Below are 27905 nucleotides of genomic sequence, written 5' to 3'. Positions count from 1 at the left end.
CAGCGCCCACCAAGCATGGAAGGCCTCGATGGTGCCGGCAGACACCGCGTGTTCCCTCTCCAGGGACACCCAGCCACGAATGCAGCTGAGGAAGAGGGGCAGACAGTCCCTCGATCGCCCGCTGCCTGGACCTGTTAATGGCCAACTTGGCCAAGCCCAGGAGCAGGCGCATGAGGAATCAATGGATGCTATTTAGAGGAACTTCCACAAGGCATTCAACAAAAAAGAAAACTATATTTAACAGAATGAAACAGAATGCTTCACAGGAGCATTATAAAACAAAATATGACACTGAGCCACACAATGAGATATTAGGTTAGGTACACAAAAGCTTTTTTAAAATTCTTTCATGGGATGTGAAGGTCACTAGCAAAGCTAGCATTTGTTGCCCATCCCTAATCGGCCTTGAGAAGTTTGGTCAAAGAGTTTTAAGGAGTATCTTAAAGGAGGAAAAAAGAGATGGAGAGGTGTAGGAAGGGAATTCAGAGCTTGGGGCCTAGGCAACTGAAGGCACATCCCCCAATGGCAGAGCAATTATAATTGGGAATGCAGAAGAGGCCAGAATTAGATGAGTGCACAGATATCTCAGAGGGTTGTGGGGTTGAAGGAGATTACAGAGGGGTGAGGTCATGTAGTGATTTGTAAACAAGGATAAAAACTTAAAATCAAGACTGGGAACCAATGTAAGTCATTGAGCACAGGGGTGATAGGGGGCAGGATTTGCTGAGATTCAAGATACGGGCAACAGCATTTTGGATGATTTCAAGTTTATGGAGGGTATAATGTGGGAGACCAGCCAGGAGTGCACTGGAGTAGTCAAATCTAGGGAAAACAAAGTTTTGGGTGAGGGTTTCAGCACCAGGTGAGCTGAGACTGGGACAAAGTCAAGTGATGTTACAGAGGTGGAAATAGGCAGTCTTAGCAATGGTGTGAATATGATGTCAGAAGCTCATCACAGAATCAAATGTGACACCAAGGTTGTAAACAGGCTGCCTTAATCTCAGACTGTTGCCCGGGAGAGAGATAGAAACAGTAGCTAGGAATATAGTTTGGAACAGGGACCAAAAATAATGGCTTCAGTCTTCCCAATATTTAACTGGGGGAAATTTCTGCTCATTCAGTTAGTGATTTCAGATAAGCAGTCAGATAATTTAATAAGAGTAGAGGACTCAAGAGAGATGATGGTGAGGTAGAGCTAGGCATTGTCAGTATACATGTGAAAACTAATGCTGTGCCTTCAGATAATGTCACCAAGAGGCAGAATGTAGATGAGAAGTAGGAGGGATCCAAAGATAGATCCTTGGGGAACACCAGAGGGAACAGTGTGGAAGCAGGAAGAGAAGCCATTGCAAGTGATTCTCTGGTTATGATTAGAAAGATGAGAATTGAACCAAGTGAGAACATTCCCACCCAGCAAGACAACAGTGGAGAGCAGTTAGAAGGTGGATGGCATGGACAACCATGTCAAAGACTGTCAACGGGTCAAGAAGGATGAGGGGGAAAGTTTACCTTTGTCACAGTAACAAAGGGTGTCAATTGTGACTTTGATAAGAGTTATTTCAGTACTTTGGTAGGGGTGGAAATCTGAAAGGAAAAGTTCAACATGGAGTCCTGGGATAGTTGGGAATGAATTTGGAAGGCAACAACACATTCAAAGCCTTCAGAGATGAAAGGAGGTTGGAGATGGGATGGTGGTTTGCAAGGACAGAGAGGTCAGAGTTGTTCTTTTGAGAAGAGGGGTGAAAACAGCAGGTCGTAAGGGATGACAACACCTGAACAGAGAGAACTATTAAGATTATCAACTAACATGGGGGTCAGGAAGGAAAGCTCTATGGAAGGAAAGTTTAGTGGGAAGAGGATTGAGGGAGCAGAAGGTGCATCTCACAGACGAGACCGTGGACAAAATTCAAAAGGTTCCAGACAAGAGAATGTTAATAAAGATGGGGGCAGATGGAATTGGAAGCAATGTATTGCCTTGGTGGGCGTGGCTACAGACAGCAGTGGGCGTAGCTACAGACAGGTGGTGTAGTTATAGATGGATGCAGCCGTGGCTATAGGGAGGTGGGTATGGTTACAGAGTGGTGAGTGTGGCAACAGGCAGTGGCAGGTGTGGTTACAGGCAGCGGCAGGTGTGGTTACAGGCAGCGACAGGTGGGGTTACAAATGGATGCAGCTGTGGTTATAGACAGAGGCTGGTCCATCACCAAGATTGGCTCACTATCACCACTACTAACCAAATGGGCCAAGTCCTAAAGGACATAGCTGCTAGACTGGGTCTGTGGAAGGTGGTGAGAGAAAAAACCTCCTTGACCTTGTTCTCACCAACGTACTGGTCACAGATGCATGACAGTATTAGTAGGAGTGATGACCACACAGTCCTTGTGGAGACGAAGTCTCACCTTCACATTGAGGATACCCTCCATTGTGTCATGTGGCACTACCACCATGCTAAATGGGATAGATTTCGAACAGATTTGGCAACTCAAAACTGGGCATCCATGAGGCAGCAGCAGAATTGTAGTCAACTACAATCTGTAACCTCATGGCCTGGCATATCCCACACTCTCCCATTACCATCAAACCAGGAGTTCAAACTTGTTTCAATGAAGAGTGCAGGAGGGCATGCCAGGAGCAGCACCAGGCATACCTAAAAATGAGGTGTCAACTTGGTGAAGGTACAACATAGTACTACTTGCATGCCAAACAGCAAAAGCAGCAAATGATGGACAGAGATTAGCAATCCCACAATCAACGGATCAGATCTAAGCTCTGCAGTCCTGCCACATCCAATTGTAAATGGTGATGGGCAATTAAACAACTCACTGGAGGAGGAGGCCCCATAAATATCCCCATCCTCAGTGATGTAGAAGCCCAGCACATCAGTGCAAAAGACAAGGCTGAAGTATTTGCAAACATCATCAGCCAGAAGTGCTGAGCGGATGATTCATCTTGGCCTCCTCCTAAAGTCCCCAACATCACAGGTGTCAGTCTTCAATCAATTCATTTCACTCCACGTGATATGAGTAGACAAATTAGGAGCAGAAGTAGGCCACTTGGCCCCACAAGCCTGCTCCACCATTCAATAAGATCATGCCTGATCTGACAGAAGCTTCAACCTCTAATTCCTGCCTACCTACAATAACCTTTCACTGTCTTATTAATCAAGAATCTATCTACCTCTGCTTTAAAAATGTTCAAAGACTCAGCTTCTACCGCCTTTTGAGGAAGAGAGTTCCAAAGACTCACAACCCTCAGAGAAAAAAAAATTCTTCTCGTCCCTGTCTTTAAACAGTGATTAGATTCTCCCACAAGAAAAATCCTCTCACATCCACACTGTCAAGTCCCTTCAGGATCTTAAAAGTTTCTATCAAGTTGCTTCCTTATCTAAATTCCAATGGATACAGTGTTTAACCTTTCCTCATAAGGCATTCCTGGTATTAGTTTAGTAAACCTTCTCTGCTTCCAATGCATTAATATCTTTCTTTAAATAACAAATACTCCAGATATTTCTTTTTATTCATTCATGGGATGTGGGCATCGCTGGCTAGGCCATCATTGATTGTTCATCCCTAATTATCCTTGTTCAGAGGGCATATTTTAAGAGTCAACCACACTACTGTGGTCTGGAGATGTGGGTCACTTGAAGACCAGGCCAGGTTAGGACTTCCCTAAAGGATATCAGTGAACAAGATGGGTTTTTTGACAATGAGGTCATCATCAGACATTTAATTCCAAATTTTTATTGAATTGAAATTTCATCATCTGGCATGGTAGGATTTGAACCCAGGTCCTCAGAACATTTCCCTGGATCTCTGGAAAACTCATCTAGTGACTATGCCACTGGTGTCTCACCAGTGCCCTGTACAACTGAAGCATAACCTCCCTACATTTGTATTCAGTTCAATAAATGGTAACATTCTATTAGCTTTCCTAATTACTTGTTGTACCTTGCATACTAGCCTTTTATGATTCATGCACCAGGACACCCAGATCCCTCTGAATGTCAAAGCTCTGTAATCTCTCACTATTTAGAGAATAAACATCTTTTGTATTCCTCCTGCCAAAATGAATGATTTCACATTTTTTGACCACTTTCTACTCCATTTGTCAGATCTTTGCCAACTCACTTAACCTATGTCCCTTATGTCCTCTTCACAATTTACTTTCCTACCTATCTTTGTGTTGTCTGCAAATTTAGCAACCATTCCTTCGGACCCTTCATCCAAGCCATTTATATCAATTGTAAAAAGTTGAGGCCCCGGCACTGATTCCTGTGGCATACTTGTCACATTCTGCCAACCAGAAAAATACCCATTTATACCAACTTTCTATTTTCTGTGAGCTACTCAATCTTCTTTCCATGCCAATATATGATATCAAGGAACGGCTGAAGGCACTGGATACTGCAAAGATTATAGGACCTTAAAATATTCCAACAATAATAGTGAAGACATGTGCTCCAGAACTAGCTGCGCCCTTAGCCATAAAAACAAAAATAAAAACAAAAAACTGCGGATGCTGGAAATCCAAAACAAAAACAGAATTACCAGGAAAAACTCAGCAGGTCTGGCAGCATCGGCAGAGAAGAAAAGAGTCGACGTTTCGAGTGCTCATGACCCTTTTCTTCTCTGCCGATGCTGCCAGACCTGCTGAGTTTTTCCAGGTAATTCTGTATTTGTTTTGCACCCTTAGCCAAGTTGTTACAGCTACTACAGCGGGGTATCCACCCAGCAACCTAGAAAATTGCCCAGGTATGTCCTGTGCACAAAAAGCAGGACAAATCCAACCCAGCCAATTACCACCCCATCAGTCTACTCTCGATCAGTGATAGTAGGGGTCATTAACAGTGCTATTAAGTGGCACTCAGAAATAACCTGCTCACTGACACTTAGTTTGGATTCCACCAAGGTCACTCAGATCCTGACTTCATTACAGCCTTGGTTCAAACATGGACAAAAGAGCTGAACTTCAGAGGTGAGGTGAGAGTGACTGCCTTTGACATCAAGGCAGCATTTGATCGAGTGTGGCATCAAGGAGCCCTAACAAAATTGGAGCCAATAGGAATCGGGGAAAACTCTCCACTGGTTGGTGTCATACCTAGCACAAAGGAAGATGGTTGTGGTTGTTGGAGGTCAATCACCTTAGTTCCAGGACATCATTGCAGGAGTTCCTCAGCGTAGTGACCTAGGCCCAACCGTCTTCAGCTGCTTCATCAATGACAGAAGTGGGGATGCTCACTGACAACTGCACAATGTTCAGCATCATTCATGACTCAGTCACAGAATCGCTGATCTTTGGCCCATCAAATTTGCACTGGTTCTTTGAAAGAACAGTCTAATGTCACTCCCCTGCGTTATCCCCATAACCTTGCACATTCTCTCTTTCCAGGTAGCAGTCCAATTCCCTTTTGAATACCGCAATCAAAACTGCCTCCACCACACTCTCAGGAAGTTTGTTCTAGACTCCAACAACCCTCTGGGTAAAAATTTTTTTCTCACGTCACTTTTACTCCTTTTACCAATTAATTTGAATCTGTGCCCTCTGGTTCTTGGTGCTCTCTTGAGTGGGAACAGTTGCTCACTATTTACCCTGTCCGTACACCTCAGGATCTTGAATACCTCTATCAAATCTCCTCTCGGCCTTCTTTTCTCCAAGGAGAACAGTCCCAACCTCTCCAATCTATCCTCATAGCTACAGGTTTTTATCCCTGGATACTGAAACAGTCAAAGCCCATATGCAGCAAGACCTGGACGACATACAGACTTGGGCTGACAAGTGGCAAGTAACATTTGCATCACACAAGTGGCAAGTAACATTTGCATCACACAAGTGCCAGGCAATGACCATCACCAACAAGGGAGAATTTAACCATCACCCTGTAACTTTCAATGGCATTACCATCACTGAATTCCTCCACTATCAACATCCTAGGGGTTACCATTGACCAGAAACTGAACTGGACTAGCCGTATAAATACTGTGGCTACAAGAGCAGGTCAGAGGTTAAGAATCCTGCGATGAGTAACTCACCTCCTGACTCCCCAAAGCGTATCACCATCTACAAGGCACAAGTCAGGAGTGTGATGGGATACCCCCCTACTTGTCTGGATGAGTGTAGCTCCAACAACACTCGAGAAGCTTGACACCATCCAGGGCAAAGCAACCCGCTTGATTCGCACCACATTCACAAACATTCACTCCCTCCACCGTGGCAGCAGTGTGTACCATCTACAAGATGCACTGCAGGCATTCACGAGGGCTCCTCCCACAGCACCTTCCAAACCCACGACCACCACCGTCTAGAAGGACAAGGGCAGCAGACACATGGGAACGCCACCACCTGGAAGTTCTCCTTCAAGCCACTCACCATCCTGACTTGGAAATATATTGCCTTTCCTTCCCTGTCGTTGGGTCAAAATCCTGGAACTCCCCCCCCTAACAGCACTGTGGATGTGCCTACACCACAGTGACTGCAGCAGTTCAAGAAGGCAGCTCAACACCATCTTCTCAAAGCAAATAAAGATGGGCAATAAACATACTGGCCTAGCTAGTGACATCATGTCCAGTGAAAGATTAAAAAATGGACAGAGGGATATGGTTTTAGGCGGAGGCGGATGTGTTTATAGACAGAGGCAGGTGTGGTTGTAGATGGAGGCAGGCATGGTTATAGGCAGTGAGGTGTGCTTATAGATGGGGGAGGGTGTGGTTTCTGATGTAGATGGGTATTATTACAGATGTAGGCAGGTGTGATTTTTGTCCCTTTCAGTTAAAGGAGAGTTCATCAACTCAGACAGCAGGCTTTTAGGAGAGGCTGCCAACTTTAGGTAAGAATACCAGTTGGGTTTTATGGATCTAAATTTCATGAATACATCTGTTCTCATTTTTATTATGTTAGAAACCTCTCCTATACATATATATTATACATATGTGTGTGTGTGTGTGTGTTTGTGTGTGTGTGTGTGTGAGTGAGAGACAGAGGGACTGTATGTATGTGCACGTGTGTGAGAGAAGGGTGCCTGTGTGTGTCTGAGAGTATGTTTGAAAGTGTGTGCGTCTGTGTGTGCGTGCATGTGAGAGTGTGTGTCTGAGAGTGTGTGAGGATGTATGAGTGTGTGTGTGTGTGTGTGTGTGTCTGCGTGAGCTGTGTGAGAGAATGAATGTGTTTGAGAGAGTTTGTGTGTCTGAGAGTGTGTTTGAAAGTGCGGGTGTGCCTATGTATGCATGAGAGTGTGTGAGAGTGAGGTGTGTGAGAGAATGAGTGTGCATGTGTGCGTGAGGTGTGTGAGAGAATGAGTGTGTCTGTGAGTGTGCGCATGTGTGCCTGTGCATGTGTGTACCGGGCTGGCTGACAACGTGCCCAACATTTTTTTGAAAAATTATTTTGAACAAATTGATTGGTTTAAATTCTAATATTTTAATTGGTAAATCTTGCAAAGTGCTAATACTTAGAGCTCAACATTGTCCTTTAATGAACAGTAAAATTTCAGCAACTCACAAAATGTGTGTGCATAACACAATGTCAATATGTGACATAGGATGTGTGATCAAACCTGAGGCTTTTTGATATATTATCAGTGAAGTCATCCCACGGCGTTGTTCGTCCAAGTTTAATAATAAGTTGTGTTCTAGAGTGAATTACCATGTCAGCCTTCATGTCATATTTTGATAGTGAAGTGTTACTCTGCCTCTTTAAAGCCATCTAGTTAATTGTTCAGTAATAGAAGCTCAGGTGATTCAGAGTATAATTGTTGTTTAGTCATACAACTTTCAAAACTGGAATCCAAATCATTAGGTCATTGAGTGTTTAATTGTTGTTTGGGCAGGAACTTTACAAATTAAAAACAAAAAAACTGCGGATGCTGGAAATCCAAAACAAAAACAGAATTACCTGGAAAAACTCAGCAGGTCTGGCAGCATCGGCGGAGAAGAAAAGAGTTGACGTTTCGAGTCCTCATGACCCTTCGACAGAACTTGAGTTCGAGTCCAGGAAAGAGCTGAAATATAAGCTGGTTTAAGGTGTGTGTGTGGGGGGCGGAGAGATAGAGAGACAGAGAGGTGGAGGGGGTTGGTGTGGTTGTAGCGACAAACAAGCAGTGATAGAAGCAGATCATCAAAAGATGTCAACAACAATAGTACAATAGAACACATAGGTGTTAAAGTTAAAGTTGGTGATATTATCTAAACGAATGTGCTAATTAAGAATGGATGGTAGGGCACTCAAGGTATAGCTCTAGTGGGTTTTTTTTTATTTTATATAATGGAAATAGGTGGGAAAAGGAAAATCTTTATAATTTATTGGGAAAAAAAAAGAAGGGGGAAACAGAAAGGGGGTGGGGATGGGGGAGGGGACTCACGACCTAAAGTTGTTGAATTCAATATTCAGTCCGGAAGGCTGTAAAGTCCCTAGTCGGAAGATGAGGTGTTGTTCCTCCAGTTTGCGTTGGGCTTCACTGGAACAATGCAGCAAGCCAAGGACAGACATGTGGGCAAGAGAGCAGGGTGGAGTGTTAAAATGGCAAGCGACAGGGAGGTTTGGGTCATTCTTGCGGACAGACCGCAGGTGTTCTGCAAAGCGGTCGCCCAGTTTACGTTTGGTCTCTCCAATGTAGAGGAGACCACATTGGGAGCAACGAATGCAGTAGACTAAGTTGGGGGAAATGCAAGTGAAATGCTGCTTCACTTGAAAGGAGTGTTTGGGTCCTTGGACGGTGAGGAGAGAGGAAGTGAAGGGGCAGGTGTTGCATCTTTTGCGTGGGCAAGGGGTTGTGCCATAGGAGGGGGTTGAGGAGTAGGGGGTGATGGAGGAGTGGACCAGGGTGTCCCGGAGGGAGCGATCCCTACGGAATGCCGATAAGGGGGGTGAAGGGAAGATGTGTTTGGTAGTGGCATCATGCTGGAGTTGACTACAGCTCCTCACACCCCACTTCCTGTAAGGACTCCATCCCATTCTCTCAGTTCCTTCGCCTCCGTCGCATCTGTTCCGATGATGCTACATTCAAAAACAGTTCCTCTGACATGTCCTCCTTCTTCCTTAACCGAGGTTTTCCACCCACGGTCGTTGACAGGGCCCTCAACCGTGTCCGGCCCATCTCCCGCGCATCCGCCCTCACTCCTTCTCCTCCCTCCCAGAAACATGATAGGGTCCCCCTTGTCCTCACTTATCACCCCACCAGCCTCCGCATTCAAAGGATCATCCTCCGCCATTTCCGCCAACTCCAGCATGATGCCACTACCAAACACATCTTCCCTTCACCCCCCTTATCGGCATTCCGTAGGGATCGCTCCCTCCGGGACACCCTGGTCCACTCCTCCATCACCCCCTACTCCTCAACCCCCTCCTATGGCACAACACCTTGCCCACGCAAAAGATGCAACACCTGCCCCTTCACTTCCTCTCTCCTCACCGTCCAAGGACCCAAACACTCCTTTCAAGTGAAGCAGCATTTCACTTGCATTTCCCCCAACTTAGTCTACTGCATTCGTTGCTCCCAATGTGGTCTCCTCTACATTGGAGAGACCAAACGTAAACTGGGCGACCGCTTTGCAGAACACCTGCGGTCTGTCCGCAAGAATGACCCAAACCTCCCTGTCGCTTGCCATTTTAACACTCCACCCTGCTCTCTTGCCCACATGTCTGTCCTTGGCTTGCTGCATTGTTCCAGTGAAGCCCAACGCAAACTGGAGGAACAACACCTCATCTTCCGACTAGGGACTTTACAGCCTTCCGGACTGAATATTGAATTCAACAACTTTAGGTCGTGAGTCCCCTCCCCCATCCCCACCCCCTTTCTGTTTCCCCCTTCTTTTTTTTTTTCCCAATAAATTATAAAGATTTTCCTTTTCCCACCTATTTCCATTATATAAAATAAAATAAAAAACCACTAGAGCTATACCTTGAGTGCCCTACCATCCATTCTTAATTAGCACATTCGTTTAGATAATATCACCAACTTTAACTTTAACACCTATGTGTTCTATTGTACTATTGTTGTTGACATCTTTTGATGATCTGCTTCTATCACTGCTTGTTTGTCGCTACAACCACACCAACCCCCTCCACCTCTCTGTCTCTCTATCTCTCCGCCCCCCACACACACACCTTAAACCAGCTTATATTTCAGCTCTTTCCTGGACTCGAACTCAAGTTCTGTCGAAGGGTCATGAGGACTCGAAACGTCAACTCTTTTCTTCTCCGCCGATGCTGCCAGACCTGCTGAGTTTTTCCAGGTAATTCTGTTTTAACTTTACAAATTGATCATTTCAGGCTGTAGCTTATTAGTACTCAGCTTTTTCTGATGGCTTGCATCTCGTGGATCTCCCAAAACTTTGTTTTAAAAGAATCATGTATTATTCTGCTGCTCAAATATTACCATCTCCCTTTAAAGCCACAAAGTTCAACTGTTAAATAAATGCTTGGACAGGTCATTCTGAGTTTAATTGCTTTTCAGGCTGCAGGTCGGAACTATACCTTAGTTTTTTTTAAAGATGAGCTCTTAGGTTGGAAACTATCTAACTCAGAATTTTTTTTTTCTGAAGGGTTCCTATGTACATTCTTAATGACTGCCCTCGATTCTTAATCCTTGAAAACAAATTAAAAACAGAAGTTGACTGACAGCTGAATGTATGAACAGGGAACATGCATTAGTCAAAGTATATTCATTAGTTCACTAGAAAGATAGAGATGGATATAGAATAATAGGTAGGGAAACAGACATAGACAGACAGGACCAATAGAAAGATATAGATAGATTGATATAGAATAGCTTGAGAACAATAGGTAGAGGAATAGAGGCAGACACAGAGTGAGGCAAGAAGGCACAGAGCAAGGCAGGCAGGCAAAGAGCGAGACAGGCAGGCACAGAGCGAGGGAGGCAGCGAGGGAGACGGGTAGAAAGAGGCCAGCAGTAAGGGAGGCCGGCACAGAGGGAGACCAGCACAGAGGGAGGCCAGCACAGAGGGAGGCAGGCAGAGAGGGAGAGTGATAATCCATTAATTAAGGGATTACCTTCAGAATAATCTCCATGGTGAAGATAGCTGTAAAAGCAATATCGAAATAGGCAAGGATCTGGAAAGTAAACACAAACAGCATCTATTGGAGGATTATCCAGGAAATTGGTCAATAAATGTGAAAGCCTTGAAAATAAAAGGTAGGTCGTACAATACCATGTACAATGACAGCTTTTCAGAGACAAGGGTAGCTCTTCTGGCATAGAGTAAGATTCTCACCTGGTTGCGAAAAGAATCTGCTCGAATGGGGTCTTCTGCAGCCAGTGAGATACTACTTAGCAAGATAAAGAGAAGGATGAAGTTTGTGAAGGTGGTGGCATTTATGGTTCTGTGGCACAACTTGCGTAATCTAGAAGAGACATATAATAAAAGGCAATCTGTCAACAAGGGGCAGGTCTGTGAGGCTAAGGGGGTTATTGCTGTGGAGAGGAAGAACACCTTCAGAAGAGCAAAGACAAGTCATTGTAGCTTTTCAACTTTGAAGATGTTTGGTAGAACAGAACGCTGTTGTTCTGGGTCGCAACTACTTACAGTTACGGGCCTGGGTTTCGAAGCTCCACCTGCCCTCTCAGGTGGATTTAAAGATGTCAGGGTACACGTGAGGGGTGTATGCACCACCACATTCCTCCAAACTGCCTGGATACCTACTTGTTAGTTGGACTAAAGATGAAGAAGGAGCTGGCATTGGGCATGGGGACTGCCTTCTCTTTCAACTGTAGCTCAGCAAGGGGTCGAGGGCGGGGGCTCAGCGGAAACTCAGGCTCCTCTTCCTCATCATCACCTGCAGAAAGCACAGAAAGGCTGGTGGTGAATTGATTTCAAGTAATGTTCAAATCTTTCTATTCTCTATCAAACCCCAATGCTTGTTAATGCTCCAAGTAACGTTTTTAGCACTGAAGCCCTTCATAATCACCACCTACAGCCCTCTGGTATCCAGTACATGTTGGAATATTTCAGGGCCACACTTACTGAAATAAACAATATATAATTGACTCAGATATCATATTCATAAAAGGGGAATGATGTATAGAGGAGCTACTAATAAGAACATAAGAACTAGGGGCAGCAGTAGGCAATTCAGCCTCGAGCCTGCTCCATCATTCATTACGATCATGGCTGATCTCATTTTGGCCTCAACTCCAATTTCCCGCCCTCTCCTCATAACCTTTCAACCCATTACAAATTAAAAATCTGTCTACCTCCTCCTTAAATTTATTCAGCGTCCCGGCATCCACTGCACTCTGAAGTAGTGAGTTCCACAGATTCACAACCCTTTGAGCAATCATCTCTGATTTAAATCCACCACCCCTTAGCCTAAAACTATGGCCTCTAATTCTAGAATGCCCCAGAAGGGGAAACATCCGCTCCATGTCTACTTTATCTATCCCCTTTAGCATCTTATATACCTCAATTAGATCTCCTCTCATCCTTCTAAACTCTAGTGAGTATCAGCCTAAACTGCTCATACTCTCCTCATAAGACAAGCCCCACATCTCTGGAATCAATCTAGTGAACCTCCTTTGAACCACCTACAGTGCAACTACATCCTTCCTCGAGTAAGGCAACCAAACTGTGCACAGTCCTCCAGGTATGGTCTCACCAATGCCTTGTACAGTTACAACAACACTTCCCTATTTCTATACTCTATTCCTTTCACAATAAATGCCAAAATTCCATTTGCCTTCCTTATTACCTGCTGTGCCTGCATACTAGCTTTCAGCGATTCATGCATGAGGACACCCAGATCCCTCTGCACTGAAGCATTCTGAAGTTTCTCTCCATTTAAATAATAAGTCATCTTTTTATTCTTCCAACCAAAATGGATAACCTCACACTTACCAACGTTAAACTCCATCTGCCAAAATTTTGCCCATTCACCTAACCTGTCCATATCCATTTGTAAATTTCTTATTTCTTCATTGCAACTTACTTTCTCACCTATTTTGTTGTCATCTGCAAATTTAGCTATAGTAGCTTCTATTCCTAAATCCACGTCATTAATATAGATTGTAAATAATTGGCGCCCAAGGACCGAACCCTGTGGCACCCCACTAGTTACAGCTTGCCATCCAGAAAAAGACCCATTTATCCCAACAACAACTTATATATATATCACACCTTTGATATCAGAAAACAATCTCAAGGTGCTTCACAGGAACACTATAAAACAAAGTTTGACACTGAGCCACATGAGGAGAAAGTAGGTCAAATGACCAAAAGCTTGGTCAAAGAGGTCAGTTTTAAGGAGGAAAGTGAGGTAGAGAGGTGGAGAGGTTTAGGGAGGGAATTCCAGAGCTTGGGGCCTAGGCAGCTGAAAGCACATCCACCAATGGAGGAGTGATTATCATCAGGGATACTCAAGAGGCCAAAATTAGAGGAGCGCAGCTACCTCAGAGGGTTGTGGGGTTGGAGGAGATTACAGAGATAGGGAGGGGCAAGGCCACAGAAGGATTTGAAAACAAAGTTGAGATCATTCAAAACTCTGGCAGCAGAATTTTGGATGACTCAATCTTACAGAAGGTAGAATGTGGGAGGCCAACCAGGAATGTATTAGACTGGTCAAGTATAGAGGTAACAATGGGATGAATGAGGGTGTCAACAGCAGGTGAGCTGGGACAGGGACAAGAGGCAACATACAAGTTCAGGCAATGTTACAGAAGTGGAAATAAATGCTCTTAGTGATGGAGTGAATATGAGGTTGGAAGCTCATCTTGGGGTCAAGTATGACACCAAGGTTGTAAACAGTCTGGTTTCATCTCAGATAATTGCTGGGGAGAGGAATGGAGCTGGTAGCTACAGCATAGAGCTTGGAAAAGGAAACAAAAATAATAGCTTTTAATTGGAGGAAATTTCTACTCATCCAGAACTGGATGTCGGATAAACAATCTGATAATTCAGTAACAGTGGAGCCATTGAGAAAGGTGGTGGCGAGGTAGAGCTGGGTATTGCGAGCTTACATCTGAAAACTAACCTTCCCCTCTCTGATGCTGAATGTTCTATACTCAGCAAAGGACTCAGTTTCACCCCCTTATGCCCTCACTTCAATGAATTCTGGGCTCGGCACGATGCTACATTCTTCTTCCGCTGCCTTCATCTCCGTGCTCACTTCTTTGGACAGAAGTCCTCCCCCCATTCCATGGATCCTTTCACCTACCTCCAGTATTCTCCCTCAGCCTGGACCCCTCTCTCTGGCCTCTTACCTGTTCTTGATCTTTTCAATGAGAACAGTCGGCATGACATTGGTCATCTCAATTTCTCTGCTCCTCTCAACCACTCTAACCTGTCTCTTTCTGAACTTGCTGCATTCCATTCTCTTAGGTCCAACCCTAACTTTGTTATCAAACCTGTCGACAAGGGTGGTGTTGTTGTTGTCTGGCATACTGACCTCTACCTTGCAGAGGCTGAGCACCAACTCTCAGACACTTCCTCCCACCTCCCCTGGACCATGACCCCACCACCAAACATCAGGCCATTGTTTCCAGGGCTGTCATGGACCTCATCTCCTCTGGAGATGTTCCTTCCACAGCTTCCAACCTCATAGTCTTCCAACCCTGGACAGCCCGCTTCTACCTCCTCCCCAAAATCCACAAACAAGACTGTCCCGGTAGGCTGATCGAGTTAGCCTGTTCCTGCCCCATGGAACTCACCTCTTCCTATCTTGACTCCATTCTCTCTCCCCTTCTCCAGTCTCTTCCCACCTACATCCATGATTCCTCTGGTGCCCTACGTCATATCAACAATTTCCAGTTCCCTTGCCCCAACCGCCTCCTCTTCACCATGGACATCCAATCCCTCTACCCCTCCATCCCTCACCAGGATGGTCTAAGGGCTCTCTGCTTCTTCCTTGAACAGAGGCCCGAACAATCCCCATCCACCACTACTCTCCGTCTACCTGTATTTGTTCTCTCACCGAACAATTTCTCCTTAAACTTTTCTCATTTCCTTCAAATAAAAGGTGTGGTTATGGGTACCCGCATAGGCCTCTGTTATGCCTGTTTCCTTATGGGGTATGTGGAACATTCCTTGTTCCAGTCCTACTCTGGCCCCCTCCCACAACTCTTTTTTCAATACATTGATGATTGTTTCGGTGCCGCTTCATGCTCTCATCTGGACCTGGATAAATGTATCAATTTTGCATCCAATTTCCAACCTTTTATCACCTTCCCATGGTCCATCTCCGACACTTCCCTTCCCTTCCTTAGACCTCGCTGCCTCAATTTCTGCCCACTAATATTCACTACAAGCCCAGCGACTCCCACAGCTATCTCAACTACAGCCCCTCACACCCTGCTTCCTGTAAGGACTCCATGCCATTCTCTCAGTTCCTTTACCTCCGTCGCATCTGTTCTGATGATGCCACTTTCCAAAACAGCACATCTGACATGTCTTCCTTCTTCCTTAACCAAGGTTTCCCCCCAACTATGGTTGACAGGGCCCTCAGCTATGTCTGACCCATCTCTTGCACCTCTGCCCTCACACTTTCCCCTCCCTCCCAGAACCATGATAGAGTCCCCCTTGTCCTCACTGTTCACCCCACCAGCCTCCTCATTCAAAGGATCATCCTCCGCCATTTCTACCAACTCCAGAATGATGCCACCACCAAACACATCTTCCCCTTGCCGCACACCGCCCCCCCCACCCCCCCCCCCCCCCCCCCCGCCCCATCATTCAGTTGGGACGTTTCCCTCCGGGACACCATGGTCCACTCCTCCATCACCTCATCCCCTTCCTATGACACCTTCCTATGCAATGGCAGAAGGTGCAACACCTACCCCTTTACCTCCTCCCTCTTCACTGTCCAAGGGCCCAAACATTCCTTTCAGCTGAAGCAGTGCTTCACTTGCACCTCCTTCAATTTGGTATACTGCATTCTCTGTTTCCAATACAGTCTCCTCTACATTGGGGAGACAAAACGTAGACTGGGTGGCCACTTTGTAGAACACATTTGGTCTGTCTACAAGCATGACCCAGACTTCCTGTCGCTTGCCATTTCAACACCCCATCCTGCTCTCATGCCCTCATGTCTGTCCTTGGCCTGCTTCAATGTTCCAGTGAAGCCCAACGCAAACTGGAGGAATGGCACCTCATCTTCTGATTAGGCATTTTACAGCCTTCCGGACTTAACACTGAGTTCAACAACTTCAGACCATGAACTCTCTCCTTTATCCTCTCCCCTTTTTAAATCTCTTGTTTCGGCATTCATTTTTATTTTTTATCCACTCATTTTTTTTTTCATTTATTCATTGTTTTATCCCCTGTTTTTATCCCCCCTTTCATCCCATTTTCTATCCTTTTTTCCCCCACCACTGCCCACTTCCTCCCATCCCACCCCCAAAAGGACCATCTGTTATTTGTTCCATGTTATTCCTTCACAGAGTGCTTACCCTTGTTCTGCTATTAACACATTACGCTTTCTTACTTTTACACCACTATCAGCAGCCTCTTTAGCCCTTACCACTACCATTAACACTCCCTTTGTCCTTTAGTTCATGACGTCTTTGTCATCCTTTGTCCTCACCTATCCAACTTCACCTGCTCCACCCCCCTTAAACTGTATGAACTTTATCACATTTCTATTTCTCTTTAGCTCTGAAGAAGAGTCATACGGACTGGAAATGTTAACTCTGTTTCTCTCTCCACAGATGCTGCTTGACCTGCTGAGTTTTTCCACCCATCTTCTTTTTTGTTTCAGATTTCCACCATCCACAGTATTTTGCTTTTTCTGAAAACTAATGCTGTGCTTTCAGACAATGTTCCTGAGGGCAACATCTAAAGATAGATCCTTGGGGGACTCCAGAGGTAACAGTGTGAGAGCAGGAAGATGAGCAAGTGATACTCTGGCTACGTTTAGATAGATAAGAATGGAACCAGATTTGAGAGCAGTCGCATCCAGCTGGATGGCAGTGAGGAGGCGATGGAGGAGAATGGTGTGATCAACCATATCAAAGGCCACATCAAATACACTACCTTCATCGAACCTCCTTGTAGCCTCCTCAAAAACATTTATCATATTAGCGTCATATTCCAGTATTTTATGAATTTTCAGTCAACACTTTACATTGTTAAAAACCACAAAAGGCTACAAAAAATGGTCACCTGACTTCTCTTATGGATTGAAACACTACTCTGTCTGAAGAGGGAACAACAGGACCTTTCCAGACTAATGTTGACTCGATACTTTTTCCTGAAACTAATTCAAACGGGTAGTTTCAAATTGAATGGCTAATTCGGGTACAAAAGCATTGGCTGTCTCAAGCTCTCAAGGTGTGAAAGTCATCACACAGGGCATATGGTTGACCTGTTCACTCACCTTATTTGGAAAAGGTAATTGGACTTGTAACAGGTCACATGGTGAGGCAGCCATGCTTTTAAAAGAGCAAGATGCTGTTCTATGGACAGCTTCCATCAAACAGCCATCAAATGAGCTGCACAACAACTAATCAGTCAAGATAATAAACAACTTTGCCCTGTAAGTAGGAGAAGGACCCGCCCAACCTATTCCAACTTCAAGTTCACCTGAGAACCAACCTCCTGGAAAGTTGACTACAAGAGGCTTTACAACTTACTGAAAACCCTCTGCTTTACTTAAACCAAAGCATCAACTCATCTAAGGAGCTACAGGCCTGCTACAAAATGGGATTGAGACAATCATAAATTGTAATTGTATTTTTCCTCTCATCTGGATCTAATTGTTGTGTAAGTGATAGTTTAGGTGAGTCAAATGAGTGAGATGTCACATTTTAAACCTCTGGGGCAAGTAAGTGATAATAAATAACCTTCGTTATTTTTAGATTCACAAAAAGCTTACTGCTAGAATTATTTAAATTGGGACAATCACTTGGAGGGTAAGAAAATACAAACTGCTTTTATATAAAACAGAATGATCATAAGCAGTAAAAACGCACAAATATTGTGACAAACTGGGGGTTTGTCTGGCATTAGATCCATTGCAAACAAGCCAAATCTGACTTTAAGGGAATTAGAAGTAGAAGGGAAAAGTAACAAAGCCAAAATAGTTGAAACAAGAAGCAAAAGAGATCATAGCAGTGAGCTCCTGAATACGAGCAGTAGAAAAAAAGATAGCTACTCTCGATGTGAAAGCATTTCTGCAAGAAGAAGAACTTAACATGGCAAAAATTAGCACCCCTAAATATAGAACAACTAAAAGCCATAGCTAAGCATGTAGAACTTAATATACGCCATGAAGCACAAGCCCCACTCCAGATTCAGAACAGGAAGAAGATGCAGAATTTGAAACAGACCAGGCTATCTTAGCCAAAACTCACCTAGAAGAGCGGAGGCAAGGGGATTTCAAGAGTGCGAGACAGTGTTTTCTATCCAGAAAAGCTTGAGAGAGGGTTACAGGCACAGAAAGATCACAACTGTGAAAGATCGCGACTGAGAAAGACCGTGACTGAGAAAGATCGCGACTGTGAAACATTGTGACTGAGAAAGATCGTGACTGAGAAAGATCGTGACTGTGAAAGATCACAACTGAGAAAGATCGCGACTGTGAAAGATCGCGACTGAGAAAGATCGTGACTGAGAAAGATCGTGACTGAGAAAGATCGTGACTGTGAAAAATCACGACTGAGAAAGATCGTGACTGAGAAAGATCATGACTGAGAAAGATCATGACTGTGAAAGATCACGACTGAGAAAGATCGTGACTGTGAAAGATCGTGACTGAGAAAGATCGCGACTGAGAAAGATCGCAACTGAGAAAGATTGCAGTAGCTGGGGAGAACTTGGCTTTAACTGAAATGCCCTTGGCCCAGAGACAACAGAATCACAGAATTGTTAAAGTGCAGAAGGGGGCTATTCATCCCATCGTGACTGCACCAGCTCTTTAAATGAGCAATTCCATTGTTGCCACTGTCCCACCTTCTCCCTTTAACCTGGCACATTCTTCCTTTTCGGCGAACACTCTAATTCCATTTTGAATGCCTCAGTTGAACTGCCTCAACCACACTCAAAGGCAGTGCATTCCAGGCCTCAACTACTTGCTGTGTGAAAAAAACTTTATCACGTGTTGCTTTTGCTTCTTTTTCCAATTTCTTTTAATCTGTGCCCTCTCGTTCTCAATCCTTTCACAAGTGGGAACAGTTTCTCCCTACCTACCCTGTCTAGACCCCTCATGATTTTGAATACCTCTATCAAATCTCCTCTCAACCTTCTCTTTTCCAAGAAAAAACCTCTCCAATAAATCTTCATAATTGAAGTTCGTCATCCTTGGGACCATTCTCATGAATATTTATCTGCACTCTCTCCAATGCCTTCACATCCTTCCTAAAGTGTAGCACACAGCACTAGAAGCAATACTCCAGCTGAGGCCAAAGTAGTGTCTTATACAAGTTCAACATAACCTCTTTGCTCTTGTACTCTTATGCCTCTATTTTTACAGCTTAGGATACTGTATGCTTTATTAACCATTTTCTCAATCTGTTTTGTCATATTCAATGAATTATGCACATATACACCCAGGTTCCTCTGCTCCTGCAATTGTACTCTTTATTTTATAATATTTCTCCGTGTTCTTTCTACCAAAATGAATCACTTCAAATTTCTCTACCTTGAACTTCATCTGCCACCTGTCCGCCCATTCCACTAACTTGACTATGTCCTTCTGAAGTTCTACACTATCCTGCTCACAGTTCACAATGCTTTCAAGTTTCAAATCATCAGCAGACTCTGAAATTGGGCCCTGTACATTAAGGTCTAGGTCATTAATATATATCAGGAAGAGCAAGGGTCCCAACATTGACCCCTGGGGAACTCCACTACAAACATTACTACAAACATCTATTAACCACTATTCTGTATTTCCTATCACTCAGCAAATTTCATATCCATGAGCTATAACTTGGATCACAAGTCTGTTGCACGTCACTGTATCAAATGCCCTGTCCATTTATGCCACATCAAAAGCACTGCCCTAATCAACTCTCTCTGTTGCTTCAACAAAAACTCCAGTAGGCTAGTTAAACATCATATTTCCTTAAGGAATTCATACTAACTTTTCTTAATTAATCCATTGACTATTTTCTCCTTCTCCATAGTGTTTATATCACTGCTCTGGTCTTGCTCCTTCCTGTACTCACTGACTGAACACTTTCCTTCTCTGCGCTGTTTATACCGCTGCTCTGGTCTCGCTCCTTCCCATACTCACTGACTGAACTCTTTCCTTCTCTGCACTGTTTATATCGCTGCTCTGGTCTCGCTCTTTCCCATACTCACTGACTGAGCTCTTTCCTTCTCCACGCTGTTTATATTGCTGCTCTGGTCTCGCTCCTTCCCGTACTCACTGACTGAAATCTTTCCTTCTCCATGCTGTTTATATCCCTGCGCTGGTCTTGCTCCATCACGTTACTCACTGACTAAATTCTCTCCTTCTCTGAGCTGTTTATATTCCTGCTCTTGGTCTCTCCTTCTCTGCACTGTTTCTCCCTGCTCTTCGTTTCTCCTTCTTCATGCTGTTTATATCCCTGCTCTGGTCTCGCACCATCACGTTGCTCACTGACTGAACTCTCTTGTTCTCCAGGCTGTTTATATCCCTGCTTTGGTCCCACTCCTTCCAGTTGTGCACTGACAGCATAATCTCCTCCATGCTGTTTATAACCTTGCTCTGGTCTTGCTCATTCCTCCAGCTCACTGACTGAACTCTATCCTTCTTTGTGCTGTTTATAGACCAGCAATTCTCTCACTCCTTCCCGCTGTTAACTGCTTGAACTCACTCCTTCTCTGTGCTGTACATATCCCTGCTCAGGTCTTGCTCCTTCCTGTTGCACATGATGGAACTCTCTCATTCTCCGCTCTTTTCATGCCCCTGCTCTGGTCTCGCTCCTTCCCATTGCTCAAACATAGAAACTAGGAGCAGGAGTAGGCCATTTGGCCCTTCGAGCCTGCTCTGCCATTCAATATGATCATGGCTGATCATCCAACTCAATAGCCTGCTCCTGCTTTCTCCCCATATCCTTTGATCCCTTTCACCCCAAGAATTATACCTAACTCCTTCTTGAAAACATACAATGTTTTGGCCTCTACTACTTTCCATGGTTGCGAATTCCACAGGCTCATCACTCTGGGTGAAGAAATTTCTCCTCATCTCAGTCCTCAATGGTCTACCACGTATCGTCAGACTGTGCCCCCTGGTTCTGGACTCCCCCACCATCAGGAACATCCTTCCTACATTTATCCTGTCTAGTCCTGTTAGAATTTTATATGTTTCTATGAGATCCCCCCTCATTCTTCTGAACTCCAGTGAATATAATCCTAAGCGACTCAATCCCTCCTCATATGTCAGTCCCGCCAGCTCAGGAATCAGTCTGGTAAACCTTCGCTGCACTCCCTCTATAGCAAGTACATCTTTCCTCAGATAAGGAAACCAAAACTGCACACAGTATTCCAGGTGTGATCTCACCAAGACCCTGTATAATTGCAGCAAGACATCCCTGTTCCTATGAAGGCCAACATAACATTTGCCTTCTTTACCGCTTGCTGCACCTGCATGCTTACCTTCAGTGGCTGGTGTATGAGGACACCCAGGTTTCCTTGTACATTCCCCTCACTCAATTTATAGCCATTCAGATAATAATCTGCCTTCCTGTTTTTGCTACCAAAGTGGATAACTTCACATTTATCCACATTATACTGCATCTGCCATGCATTTTCCCACTCACTCAGCTTGTCCAAATCACACTGAAGCATCTCTGCATCCCCCTCACAGCTCACCCTCCCACTCAGCTTTGTGTCATCTGTAAATTTGGAGTTATTACATTTAGTTCCCTCATCAAAATCATTAATATATATCGTGAATATTTGGGGTCCCAGCACCGATCTCTGCAGTACCCCACTAGTCACTGCCTGCCATTTGGAAAGAGACCCATTTATTCCGACTCTTTGTTTCCTGTCTGCCAACCCCAGTTTTCTATCCATCTCAATACACTACTCCCAATCCCATGCGCTTTAATTTTACATGCTAATCTCTTATGTGGGACTTTGTCGAAAGCCTTCTGAAAGTCCAAATAAACCACATCCACTGGCTCCCCCTCATCAACTCTACTCGTTACATTCTCGAAAAATTCCAATAGATTTGTCAAGCATGATTTCCCTTTCGTAAATCCATGCTGACTTTGTCCGATTCTGCCACTGTTTTCCACGTGCTCAGCTATTAAATCTTTTGTAATGGACTCTAGAATTTTCCCCATTACCGATGTCAGGCTGACTGGTTTATAATTGCCTGTTTTCTCTCTGCCTCCATCTTCAAATAGTGGAATTACATTAGCTACCCTCCAATCTGTAGGAACTGCTCCAGAGTCTATAGAATCTTGGAAGATGACCACCAATGCATCCACTATTTCTAAGGCTACTTCGTTAAGTACTTTGGGATGTAGATTATCAGGCCTTGGGGATTTATTAGCCTTCAATTTCTCCAACACTATTTCCCTACTAATACTGATTTCTTTCAGTTGCTCCCTCTCACTAAACCCTGTGTTCTCCAACGTTTCTGGTGTGTTATTTCTGTCCTCCTTTGTGAAGACAGAACCAAAGTATGCATTTCTTTGTTTCCCATTAGAAATTCCCCTGTTTCTGAATGTAAGGGAATGTAATTTGTCTTCACCAACCTTTTTCTCTTCAAATACCTATAGAAACTTTTACAGTCAGTTTTTTATGTTCTCCACAAGCTTACTCTCGTACTCTATTTTCCCCTTCTTAATCAATCCCTTGGTCCTCCTTTGCTGAATTGTAAAGTGCTCCCAATCCTCAGGTCTGTTGTTTTCTCTGGCCAATATGCATGCCTCTTCCTTGGATCTAATACTATCTCTAATTTCCCTTGTAAGCCATGATTTGGCCACCTTTCCTATTTTACTTTTGCGCCAGACAGGAATAAACAATTGTTGCATTTCACCCATGCACTCTTTGAACGTTTGCCTTTGCCTATCCACCGTCATCCTTTTAAGGAACATTTCCCAAACTATCATAGCCAACTCGCACCCCTTACCATCATTGTTTCCTTTATTAAGATTCAGGACCCTAGTCTCAGAATCAACTACATCAATCTCCATCTTAATGAAGAATTCTATCATATTATGGTTGCTCATCCACAAGGGGTCTCACACAACTAGATTGTCAATTATTCCTTTCTCATTACACAATACCCAGTCTAGGATGGCCTGTTCTGTAGTTGGTTCCTCAATGTATTGGTCCAGAAAACTATCCTGTATACATTCCAGGAATTCCTCCTCTATGGTATTGTTACTAATTTGATTTGTCCAATCTATATGCAGATTAAAGTCACCCATAATTACAGATGTTCCTTTATTACATGCATCTCTAATTTCCTGTTTATTGCCATTCTCAACATCACCATTACAGTTTGGGGGTCTATATACAACCCCCATTAACGTTTTTTGCCCCTTAGTGTTTCTCAGCTCCACCCATACAGATTGCACATCGTCGGAGCTGATATCTTTCCTCACTATTGCGTTAATTTCCTCTTTAACCAGCAATGCAACTCTACCACCTTTTCCTTTTTGTCTGCCCTTCCTAAATACTGAATACCCCTGGATGTTCAGTTCCCATCCCTGGTCACCCTGCAGCCATGTCTCCGTAATCCCGACTATATCATACCTGCTTACATCTATTTGCCTGGTTAATTCATCCACTTTATTGCAAATGCTCCTCACGTTAAGGCGCAAAGCCTTAAGGCTTGTCTTTTTAACATTTCTTGTCCCATTCCCAATATCTTTCACTCAGGCCCTGTTTGATTCTTGCCCTTGATTTCTCTGCCTCTCGCTTTTCTTATTCCTCTTTCTGTCTTTTGTTCATGTCATTGATTCCCCTCCTCTGACTCCTTGCATAGGTTCACATACTCATTTTAGTTTAAACCCTCCCCAACCACTCTAGCAGATATTCCCCCATAATGACTGAAATCTATCCTTCCCCATGCTTTTTATATCCCTGTGATTGTCTTGCTCCTTCGTGTTGCTCACTGACTGAAATCTATCCCTCTCCATGCTGCTTATATACCAGGAATTCTCCAACTCCTTCCCACTGTTAACTGATGGAACTTTCTCCTCCTCTGCACTGTTTTATACCTGCTCTCACTTGCTCATTGTTTGCTCACTGAATGATGTCTCTCCTTCACGATGTTCACAGACTGAACTCTCTCCTTTTCTGCCCTGCTTATACCCCTACTCTTCATTTCTTCTTCTCCGTGCTGTTTATATCGCTGCTCTGGTCTCGCACTATCGCGTTACATGCTGACTGAACTCTCTCCTTCTCCGTGCTGTTCATATCCTGCTCTTCATTTATCCTTCACCATGCTGTTTATTTTCCCTACTCTGGTTTCGCTCCTTCTCGTTGCTCAATGAGTTAACTCTATCTTTCTCTGTGCTGTTTAAATAACTGCAATTCTCTTGCTTCTTCCCATTAATCACTGACTGAACTCTCTCCTTCCCCGCGCTGTTCATATCCCTGCTCTGGTCTTGCTCCTTCCAGCTGATCACTGACTGAACTCTCTCATTCTCCGCACTGTTCATATCCCTGCTCTGGTCTCACTTCTTCCTGTTAATCACTGACTGAACTCTCTTCTTCTCCGCATGTTTATATCCCTGCCTTTCATTTGTCCTTCTCTGCACTGGTTTATCCCTGCTCTATTCTCGCACCTTCCTGCTGCTCACTAATAGAATTCTCTCCTTCTCTGCACTGTTTATAACCGTACTCTGGTCTTGCTCCTTCCCGTTGCTCAATGAGTTAATTCTATCCTTCTCCATGCTGTTTATGTACCTACAATTCTCTCACTCCTTCTCGTTGCTCACTGACTGAACTCTCTGCTTCTCCACACTGTTTATAACCCTGTTCTTCAGTTCTCCTTCACCGCACTGTTTAATTCCCTGCTCTAGTATTGCTCCTTCCCCTTGCTCACTGACAGAACACTTTCCTTCTCTGCGCTATTTATATCCCTGCTCCGCTCCCTCTCATTCCTGTTGTGCACTGACAGAATGCATGCCTTCTCCACGCTGTTTATATTCCTGCTCGGGTGTCGCTCCTTCACAATGCTCACTAATTGAACTCCCTGGTTCTCCGTGCTGTGTATATTGCTGCTCTAGTCTCACTCCTTCCGTTTGCTCACTGACTAAACTCTCTTCTGCTCTGCACTGTTTATAACCCTGCTCATCATTTCTCCTTCTCCGCGCTGTTATCCCTGCTCTGGTCTGGCTCCTTTCCGTTACTCACTGACAGAAATCTCTCCTTTTCTGCGCTGTTTATATCCCTGCTCTGGTCTCACCTCTTCCCATTACCCACTCTCTGAACTCTCTCCTTCTCTGCGCTGGTTACATCTCTGCTCTGGTCTCGCTCCTTCCCATTTATCACTGACTGAGGTCTCCCTTTCCCGTTGCTCACTGACTGAACTCTTTCCTTCTCTGCGCTGTTTATATCCCAGCTCTAGCCTCGCTCCTTCCCGTTGTGCACTGACAGAACTCTTTCCTTCTCTGCGGTGTATATCCCTGCTCTGATCTCGCACCTTCCTCTGATCATGACTAAACACTCTCCATCTCTGTGCTGTTTATATCCCTGCTCTTCGTTTGTCCTTCTCCGTGCTGTTTATATCCCTGCAATTCTCTCGCTCCTTCCCGCTGTACACTGATTGAACTCTCTGGTTCTCCATGCTGTGTATTTCACTGCTCTGGTCTCGCACCTTCCCATTGCTCACTGACTGAACAACTCTCTCCTTCCCTGCGCTGTTTATAGAACCATAGAAAAGTTACAGCACAGAAGGAGGTCATTCGGCCCATCTTGTCCATGCCAACCCGAGGACACCCAGGTGCCCTTTCTAATCCCACCTTCCTGCACCTGGCCCATAGCCCTGCAGCTTACAGCACTTTAGGTGCAGATCCAGGTACTTTTTAATAAAAAGAGTTTAAAGTTTCTGCCTCTACCATCAAATTGGGCAGCGAATTCCAGACACCCACTACCCTCTGTGTAAAAAAAGCTCTTCCTCATGACCCCCCTACACCTTCTGCCACTTATCTTGAATCTATGTCCCCTGGCTCTAGAATTCTGCATCAAGGGAAACAACTTTAACCTGTCCACTCTATCTATTCCCCTCAGAATTTTGTACACCTCAATCAAGTCACCTCTCAGCCTTCTTTTTTCCAGGGAAAATAACCCCAATTTATCCAATCTCTCCTCGTAGCTACATTTTTCTAACCCTGGCAACATTCTTGTAAATCTCCTCTGCACTCTCTCCAGATCTATTACGTCCTTCCTGTAATGTGGTGACCAGAACTGCGCACAATACTCCAACATTATATTCTTAATTTTATATTCTATACCTCTGCCAATGAAGGAGCGCATTCCATTTGCCTTCTTTACAACCTTATCTACTCAAACTGCTGCCTTCATGGACCTGTGTACTTTTACGCCAAGATCTCTCACTTCATCTACCCCTCTTAGTATATTCCCATTTATTTTGTAATCTCTGAAACTGTTTGACCTCCCTAAATGTATGACCTCACACTTCTCTATGTTAAAATCCATTTGCCACTTTACTGCCCACTCCACGAACCCATCTATATCATTTTGGAGATTATGGCTATCCTCTACACTATCCACTGCTTGGCCAATCTTTGTGGCATCTGCAAATTTCCCAATCGTGCCCCCCACGTTCACTTCCAAATCATTAATACATAACACAAACGGCAAGGGTCCCAACACCGAGCCCTGTGGAACACCACTTGAGACAACTTTCCATTCGCAACTATCCCTGCTCTAGTCTCGCTCGTTCCCGTTGTGCACTGACTGAACTCTAGAGATCCTTCTCTAAGCTGTATATATACCAGCAATTCTCTCACTCCTTCCCGCTGTTCACTGACTGAACTGACTCCTTCTTCGTGCTGTTTATATCCCTGCTCTGATTTCACCTCTTCCCATTGCAAACTGACTAAACTCTATCATTCTCCGTGCTGCTTATATCTCCGCTCTGGTCTCCCTCCTGCCCGTTACTCGCTGACTGAACTCTCTTTCTCCGTGCTGTTTACTTCCCTGCTCTGGTCTCACTCCTTTCCGTTGCTCAGCGACTTAACTCTATCCTTCTCTGTGCTGTTTATTATACTGCAAATCTCTCACTCCTTCCCGTTGTGCACTGACAGAACTCTTTCCTTCTCTGCGTTGTGTATATCCCTACTCTGATCTCGCACCTTCTTGTGATCGCTGACTGGACTCTCTCCTTCTCTGTGCTGTTTATATCCCTGCTCTGGTCTAGCTCTGGCCCATTGCACACTGAGTGAACTCTCTCATTCTCCGCGCTGTTTCTTTCCCTGCTCTGGTCTCACTCCTTCACGATGCTCACTGACTGAACTCGCTGGTTTTCCGTAAAGTGTATGTCGCTGCTCTGGTCTCGAACCATCGTGTTGCTCACTTATTGAACTCTCTCCTTCTCCGCTCAGTTTATATCCCTGTTTTGGTCTTGCTCCCTCCCATTGTGCTCTGACAGACCACTCTCCCTTCTCCACGCTGTTTATATCCCTGCTCTTAGTCTCTGCTTCTCTGCACTGTTTATATCCCTGCTCTGTTCTCGCTCATTCCTGTTGCTCAATAACTGAAATCTATCATTTTCCGTGCTGTTTATATCCCCGCTCTGGTCTCACTCCTTCCCATTGCTCACTGACTGAACTCTCTCCTTCTCCGCACTGTCTCTATTCCCACTGTAGTTTGCTCTTTCCCACTGCTGGCCAACTGTAAATTTTGATTCCCTAATGTATTCCTGATCTGTCCCTGTTTTTGAAGAAGAGGGTGTGGAAACTATCTTCACAGCCTTCAAGAATCTGGCAGCTCTGATACAATGGCCAGTAGAGTTTTGGACATTCCTGATAACAAGGTCAGCTGGTAGGAATG

General features: G+C 44.5%; 1 protein-coding gene across 1 annotated transcript in view; it reads right to left on the bottom strand.

Annotated features, from left to right (window-relative positions):
• LOC121282430 (voltage-dependent L-type calcium channel subunit alpha-1S-like) overlaps positions 1 to 27905 on the bottom strand; it is a 746261-nt gene that overhangs the window by 255534 nt on the left and 462822 nt on the right. Inside the window, exons 17-19 of the mRNA XM_041196142.1 lie at positions 11655 to 11787; positions 11226 to 11355; positions 11005 to 11064 (exon numbers count right to left, since the gene is read on the bottom strand). Of these exons, the coding sequence (XP_041052076.1) occupies positions 11005 to 11064; positions 11226 to 11355; positions 11655 to 11787 (323 nt within the window). The remainder of the gene's footprint in view (positions 1 to 11004; positions 11065 to 11225; positions 11356 to 11654; positions 11788 to 27905) is intronic.

The sequence above is a fragment of the Carcharodon carcharias genome, chromosome 9 (assembly GCF_017639515.1).
Source record: "Carcharodon carcharias isolate sCarCar2 chromosome 9, sCarCar2.pri, whole genome shotgun sequence".
Lineage (NCBI taxonomy): Eukaryota > Metazoa > Chordata > Chondrichthyes > Lamniformes > Lamnidae > Carcharodon > Carcharodon carcharias.
The sequence above is the reverse complement of the archived record's forward strand: the minus strand, read 5'-3'. Positions and strand labels throughout refer to the sequence as shown.